General features: G+C 42.4%; 1 protein-coding gene across 7 annotated transcripts in view; it reads left to right on the top strand.

The window, feature by feature from the left end:
* The window catches only part of Ptprk (protein tyrosine phosphatase, receptor type K), a 555,880-nt gene that overhangs the window by 456,560 nt on the left and 91,114 nt on the right, over positions 1 to 8,206 (top strand). For all 7 annotated transcript variants that reach the window (XM_004630251.3, XM_004630250.2, XM_004630249.2 and 4 more), the window contains exon 13: positions 3,422 to 3,458. In XM_004630251.3, the coding sequence (XP_004630308.1) occupies positions 3,422 to 3,458 (37 nt within the window). The remainder of the gene's footprint in view (positions 1 to 3,421; positions 3,459 to 8,206) is intronic.

Genomic DNA, 8,206 nt, shown 5'->3' with positions numbered 1-8,206 from the left:
GGCTGCCATGAGCAGTGTGGAGAAGGTGAGGCCCTTGGGAGGCAGGCTGCCATGAGCAGTGTGGAGAAGGTGAGGCCCTTGGGAGGCTGGCTGCCTCGGGGCCGCGGGCCGCGTTTGCGGAAGGCCGGGCAGCTTTGGCCCAGCGGAGGAAGGTGGAGCAGCAAGGACACAGGCTGCCGTGCAGCGGGGCCGCCTCTGTCCCCCACCGGCGCGGCCTGGCGTTCGGTGGCGCAGGACCCTGGTTTCCTAGCAGCTGCTGCCAGTGTGGCCTTCCTCAGGAAAGCCCACCGCGGTCGGGTGCAGGGTGGGCGCTGGTGCTGGGACGTCACCCCCAAGTGAACTCCAGGCCCTGTTCTCCCTCTCTGGCTGCCGCGTGCCTCACTTCAAAAGATTAAATTTACTGCAGGATAAACAGAATGAGCGTTCCCCAGCAGGCTAATAAACGCTTATAAACCTTTCAGGGGGTACAAGCCAAGTAGTAAATAACTGGTAACAGTCCCCAGATTACGAAGTAATAGGGCGCCTGCGGCCCGGCGGACGGCACCTGCACGGAAGGCGCGCGCTGGCCCGCGCTGCGCAGCCCCGGCCTGCTGGTGGCCGCCCGCCCCTCCTTTTCCCATTCTGCACGCAGCGGTGTCTGAGCGCTGCTGCTGACCCCAAATGAATATTGAAGAGGGAAGCACCACAGGACAGCAGAAAGGGCCAGTGGCTCCACACGGGGACAAACAGCCTGGCCTTTTATGTCTCGGGCTGTTCTGTTTGAAAGATTTTTTTCTTTCCTAAAACACCATAAGAAGTTTCAGCACACAGAGATAGAAGGAAAAATATGGAGACTAGAAACTTCCACAGTGTAGCAGACAGTTGAATCCGATGTTGATGGGCCCATAGGCAGTAAACTATTTTGGGTTTGGTTTGGTTTGGTTTTGCTGCTTTTGTAAAATGGAATTCCCAAGGATTCACCTGGGAGTTGATGTGAGATTTCTGGTACCCAGTTAAATCTGTCATATCGTATCTGGGAATTGTTTAATTGGAGGACATTGTCCATTTGCATTTCTGCGCAGGGCCTGAGAACTTGGGCATTGAGGACCAGAGGTTTATCTTGCATACACAGCAAGGAATAATTCCATAGCATCTTGTAGTCGTACTCCAAGGCCAAAGGCTGTTCCTACGTTAAGGGTCTTTTCTCTCGTTGCCTTCCGTATAATTGGAAGTCTTTAGAGACGTCTGTGGCTATTTCCCTCATACAGAGCATTTTGAGCAGCTAGCGCAGCTGGCCTAGTCAAAAAACCCTGGAAAGGGGCCCGCCTGATAGCTCAGCAGACTAAAGCGCCGGCTTGGGCAGAGCGCAGCGTCCGGGTTCGATCCTTCACATGCCGTGCTGGTCCTGCCCCCAGGGTGCCCTGAATTGACACTGGGCATGGTGCCTTGCACCTGTAATCCCAGCGCTTATGAGGCTGAAAACAAGAGAACTACTGCAAGTCCGATCTTCATAGTGAGACACTGTAGACCCCATAGACTCTATAGACCCTGTCAAAAAAAAAAGCCCCAGAAAAGTCCCTAATCCATGGTGGATACAAAGTGGCATAGAGGTTTGGAAACATGGCTCTGCCTTGAGGTTTTAATCTTTCCAGAGGTGAAAAGTTCCAAAATATCTCTCTTACAAGAGTAAGAGGGAGATGTTGCAGTCTGTTCCGTCCAGAGGACTTTCTGTGGCACTGCTTAAAGGCTTTATTATGCAGTTTCTCTTTAATATATCTATGCCGTGGTTTCCTTCGTGCTTAGAGTAGCACCAGTGTATTTCACAAACTCCTTGATAGAAAGAGTTTTAAATCTGGCCTGGCTCCCAGCAGCAGAGCCCTGTAATCCCTTCAGAAAGTCGATGGAGATTGCTTTTAGGAAATAAGAATCCCTTTGGGCCTTTGTGAGAAGCTGCAAACCTCTCTTACTTCCTGTGAAGGTCACGATTAAGTAATGGAGATGTACAATTACTTTCTAACTTACTATTCCTCCCTCGATACTTTGTTTAATTTGAAAACAAATGCTTAAGGGAAAATTATAAATTATTTGGCTTTACCAATGTATAGCTCTTCATGATATAGTTGTGAATAGCTTCTGCTTTTGGAAAAATCCACTCCTGACCTGTGAGAACCAGCAGGCAAATGTGGAAGGAACTGCTAGACAAAAGAGACAAGCACATCAAGGATTTCACGAAATACAATTTATTAGAGATTGGTCGACAGAAGTATGACGGGGTTGGAACAAGACAGGAAGATCCCATACCCTATAGGAAGAGGAAGGGGTTTATGGTCTGAGTAAAGAAATATGGCCACTACTTTATCAGAATGTGTTTGTCTTCCTGAAAACTCTTTACGTGCTCAGTATCAGTTAGGAGGCGGTGCAGTCTGTGGAAGACTTTCCTAACAATTTCATATGTCGCGTAGGGTTTGGGATACATGCCAGGGGCACATGCCAGGCAAAATGGAGGTTACTACCAAGATGGCGGTATTCAGGTCAAGCTGGGCCTCCGTGGTCTCTGTTAAGTTCACTGGCTTTGACACCTCTTCTCACCTGTTGGGTTTCCAAGGGCAGATGCTGGTTGACTGAAAGAAGTCATTGAGAAGGGAGGCGTGGGCCCAGACTTTCTTTTTCTTTCTCCCCCACAACATTAAAAAGTAGTAATAACTCTTGTCACTTCCTCCTTACGCTTCTAGTCTCTCCATCCTGTTCTAGCAAGAGGTAAAAAATGATCTACACTAAGAAATGTTTAACTCTTCACAGTTACATTAAAAGGAAAGAGCACATAGAATATGAGGCAACTGTGACACAACATTGATTGTATTTCTAACCACTAACATTTATCTCTTTTGTCATCTAAGATCCCAGCAAGGGTATATGATGTTTAGTTTTGGTATGCGTCTATAGCCCAGAAGTAAAATTTATATGTATATTTTGCTTCTGATTTATATGAACTGTACAAATATGTACTTTTTTTCCTTTCTGATAGCTTAAGAAGCAAGTAAAATTCTAAACTACTGTGTCTGACAAAGTGGAAACAGATGTCTACATTGCCAGAAAATGCTGGTGATTTCTGAAAATGTTTGTTTTAGATTTTTAAAAAATTCTGAGAAGGTATATTAGGAATCACAAAAAGTTCTTAATACTGTAATTCTCTCACAAAAGCATTTCTTAGTATTAGAGTTCTGTGTAACTGCCATCTTGCGAGGGGGCCCAGTGCACATTCTGAACCCTGTAGAACAGCTGTGCTCAGAGGGTCAGCAGCCAGAGAAGCCAGCTCGCTCCGTAGTGCCACGCTGTGCAATCCTAGTGAACAACACCAGCCAGGTGTTCACAATAATTGTAGTTGTGAAACAGGAACAATGACCTTGCATTAATGATGTTCTTTTCTTTTTCTCTCCACCAGGAAACCAAAACCCAGTGTGTACGAATTGCTACAAAAGGTAAGTTGGCTTAGCGTTTTGAAAAGAACCCCATTCCTCCACTCATTTCTTCTGTGAAATGAAAGGACGTTGTTCCCTGCCTCAAGCTAATTAAATGTGGTGTTTCTATTACAGAATATTCATAGTTAGGCCCAGCAATCCTTAGAGTCAAGTTGTCTGGCTTGTCTGGATCTTTTTAACACATAGTGGGGGCTTCCATCCATCCTCTAGAACTTGACTGAAGGAACCTTGGAGAATAAGAAGGATTTTGAAAACCCTAGAGGGGCTTATTTCTGCTATTTATGTCCTGAAAGGTCTTGTGCTGCTGATCCACCAGTGTGTTAGGAAAGCTAAGCAATAGCAGCTCAGAGTAACAAGGTGGTTTTCTAAAAGGCTGTTACTATCTGTGGTAGAAAGTCCAATGCAGAAGGATCAAAGCTGCTTGGGCCCGTGGAGTACGGGAGTGGAGATGATTCCATCTCTCCATCAGTAGTGCTTTCTGACACAATGTGATTTACTTTTCGGTTTCCATTCAGCTAATGTCAGGAAATCATTTCTGTGATAGCCAGTAATAACCAGGGCTGTTTCTGTTGACCTTACCTCTTATCGCTTGACTGCCTAGTTAATTTGAGAAGAACAGCATCTTTGGATGAGTGGTTAGAGTGGGGAAAGTTGGTAAATCACCCACATTGCCGTATGTACAGTTCATCATTTAAGAGCTTTTTGATGGTTCTAACAAAGAAGAGATTGCTCATCAGTATACTCTAGCAAGAGAAATCAACACAAGCTGTCTCCAGGCAGGCGCAGCCTCCTCAAAGCGTTGGTCCTTTGGGTGGCTGGCTGCCTTTATCAGTGGTAGGCCTGCCTTATGAGCAGTAGTTGATTCTTTGGGATGAAAATAAATAGCCATCTTCTGTTTGTACTGGCATCTTTCTTTTCATCGTCTTCTGCATCCAGCACTTGGTCTTCTCAATTAGCATTTGTGTTCTACTCTTGATTTGTAAAGGCTGGAAGACGTTTTCTGTACCCTCGAGAACAATACAGAAGCTTCACTGGAGAAAAACAAATACTTGTTTGATTCAAATACAAAGGTTCTTCATGATTTTAAAAAATTAAGCAAGCCTTCATGGAAATAAAGAATATACATACTGAGGCATGCAATGCATGAACATTTATTTTATTTTAAAAATTTAGAAATAGGAGTTAGATTTGAAATTTTTGATGTTAATGACAGAAGGCATTTAGATGCGTATCCCCTGCATTTTTCTTGATTTACGGTACAGCCAGACATGTAAAATGTTCTCCCATCAACCCCTGAGAAAGTCTTGTGGCTATAATAATGCTGTTTGTACAAATGAGAAAAGAAAGCTATAAATGATTTTTAACATTTTAAATGCTTTTGCATGTACCCCTAAGTGTCAGTTCTGTCCTTCTATGAATACAAATGGAAACAGGCCAGCAAATACACCGTATTTAGACTTCAGAAAGGTTCAGATGGTGGAAATGAATTTTGCCCTGTGGAATAAAATCCTGGCCAGAAACGCGGGGTGGTAAGAAGGAGTCCATTTATGGTCCTTCTAGTCCAGCCGATGATTTAGCCCTGTTGTGCGTCTCGATGTCAGGTTCACAGGGTGATGAGGTAAGAGAAAGGAATCTGCATTGGCTGTGCAGATGCAAAGCATGACTGTTGCTCTTTAGTACTTAGGATTACTGAAGCTCTCATTTCAAAATAAGAATAACAGAGCATTCACCTTATTAGGATTGTAAAGATTAAATGACATAGTAGTCCTATTGTATCCCAAGTTTTGCCTTCTGTCTGTGGTCAGATCATGGCCTGAAAATATTGGATGGAAATTTTCAGAAATAAACAACTCATGCATTTTAAGTGTCGTGCCATTTCGCAGAGCATGATAAAATCTCACACCCTCCTGCTCCATCTTGCCTGGGACCTGAATCATCGCTTTGTCTACTGGAGCCCTGGTGACTGCACTGCCCACACATGAGCCCTTGAGTAGCCTCCTTAGATATCAGATCAACTGCAGCAGCACTGTTGCAACACCTTGCCTTGGTGTGACCCTTAATTTACTTAGTGGTGTTGCCAAGGTAAAAGAATAACAATTCTAGGGATGCTATAACAGTGAGATTTGTAATAGATTTATTTTATTATAATGGTTACGAAGTTCTCAGTATGCCTAATTTCTAAGCTGAATTTTATTATGGGTGTGTATGTATAGGAGGAAAGCCTAGCACTGTACAGACAGAATGTCAGGCTGTCTGTGCTGTTACCTGCTGAAGGTTTTGAGCGTGACTCCCAGAGCCATAGGAGCCGGCTCTGCCTGTGCTTCGCACCACGGAGATGTCAGGTGCATGGTGTCCGCTGTCCCCCACCCTTGTAATCGCAACAATATCTTTGTCATACTTCAGAAAGACATGGTTTTTCCTCTGCAGTTTTGAAGAAATATGTATAAATACTACACTGAACTCAACGCTAAAATACTAAAACAAATACATTAAAAACTGAACACTACACGCTAAAGTGAATAGAAGTTTTTTAGAGGAAAGACTGAAGATTTTTTTTTAATGTTTCCACCTAGCTGTAGTGTTTTTGGCATCTTAAACACTAACACTTTTCTACTTATGAAGAAGCACACTTACTAGAGTAATATCAGCTTCACGCATACACAAGCAACATTATAAACTAATACTACATAAGTATGGTCAGCTTGGATCTTCATATTTTAAAATTAAAATGAGTACTGATTCAGGCAAATTTAATGCTTTAATTTAATAATCTGGTACTCCAATGTGTCCCAGGGACATTTAAGTCTGAGAGTCAAATGAACTACAATAAATATTTGTAGTTAAATCAGTAATTGAATTTCAACTACATTTAAGGTAGATGTTTTAGCTTTCATATTCAAACAACTTAAAGTAATCTGCATTTCTGACAAGTGTCAAGAAATGTTTACACATGAGCTAAGATAAATTTAACATTCCAACCAGAGATGTATTTTATTGTTTGTTTAAATGTGCATTTAAATTGTAATATATACTTTTAATTATAGAATATTTTCCCAAAGCTATCACTTTTTTTTTTTCCTTTTTTGTGGAACCAGGGATTGAACTCAGGCCCTTGCACTTGCCAGGGAAGTACTTATTCACTGAGCCATCTCCCCAGCCCCACTTCTTTTTTTTTTTTAGATACAAGGTAACTAATTAAAAACATACTTTATAAACTGAAGTGTAATAGTTTTAATCCTAGTCTAGCTCTGAATTAGTTTTATTCAGCTGAATTTGCTTGTACTAAATTTTGTGACAATGAATGATTTCTTACTCATAAATTAAATAAAATTTTACGATCCCTGACACTACATGCCATGACAGCCCCACCCCCAGGCGTGGTGAGCCGGTGATGGAGTACAGACATGGTGGTACAAGCCTGTAATCCCAAAGCTGGGAAGGCTGAGACAAGAGGATCACTAGGAATCTGAGCAGTGTATTGAGACCCTGTACCACATAAAAGTAAAATTTGAGCCAGCTCTTTCACAACTACTTCATGCTTAGAATATTCTGGCCTCGTGACTTCTGTTAATTTTCCTCTAAAAGGATGGTAAGACCAACAGTAAGTAGGAGACATTCTCCCCACCGTGTTTCCAGGGAAATATCCTCCTCAGAGCAGAGCCCTAAAGAGGTGACTTCCAAAGTGCTCCACTTGGGGCTGGGGAGATGGTTCAGTGAAATAAGCACTTCTCTGGCAAGTGCAAGGTCCTGAGTTCAATCCCTAGTTCCGGAAAAAAAGTGTTCCATTCACACTGTCCTCACAGCTCTAAACTAGAATTTTCTTTGATTTAAAATTAGATAAAATACCCTTGCATGGAGCATATTGGAATTCTGATTATTTTTAACAGAATGAAGGTAGCTATAAGATACAGGAATAAACAGAAAAAGGAAAACTAACTTGTTTACCTAAAAGATAAGTAACAGCAGTGACATGGTCAAATTAATTCAATGAGAAGAAAGATTTGTACTGATGTTGTTTGAACAGGGCATCATGTCTTCATCTTGTACTATGCATAACCAGTATGAAGACAATATGCAGTGTATTAATTATTGAAACTGTCCTACTAATCAGTTTTGAGACTGACTCATTGCTATTTGTTTCTCAATAAAATTAATGAAAAAAAAACCAGAAGAAGAAGAAGAAGAAGAAGAAGAAGAAGAAAGAATTAGTAGGGCTTCACAGTCGACCCACGTAACCTGTTCCTGACCAGGTGTGGAGTAAGTGAGTGAAGGAAGGAGTTGCTCAGCCAATATTTAACTCTGGTTCCAGTCAGTCATATTTTAGGTGTTGGTGGTTGAGGGCCACACAGCATTTGTACATTTGGGAAAGGACGCTGCCCTTGCGAGGCCCTGACTGGCTGCCAGCTCTTTGGTGAGAAGCTGGACAGTGGAGCTTTATGTCGTTTCTACGGGAAGGGAGGGACTGTGTCAGTGCCTGATCCATCTGCCACTGCTCGTGGTGAAAGAGAGAGAATGCTTGACTGAAAGAATAATCCTTTATTCAAACACCTGGGGAAGATTGGGAACGTAATACACTGATAAACCTAAGAGGTTTAACTGATAATGCATTTCAAATCCATTAAAGTTGGTGGTTATGTCATTCATCCTCAAACACCAGTACCTTAGCAGGTAGAAACAAACAAAGCAATAATTTCTGAATGCACAATGCATGTGACAAAAGCCAGAGTGATAATTTAGCTGAGAGAGAA

Source organism: Octodon degus, unplaced genomic scaffold (genome assembly GCF_000260255.1).
Source record: "Octodon degus isolate 3935 unplaced genomic scaffold, OctDeg1.0 scaffold00034, whole genome shotgun sequence".
Classification (NCBI taxonomy): Eukaryota; Metazoa; Chordata; class Mammalia; order Rodentia; family Octodontidae; genus Octodon; species Octodon degus.
Note: the sequence above shows the minus strand (reverse complement) of the source record. Positions and strands in the feature narration are given on the sequence as shown.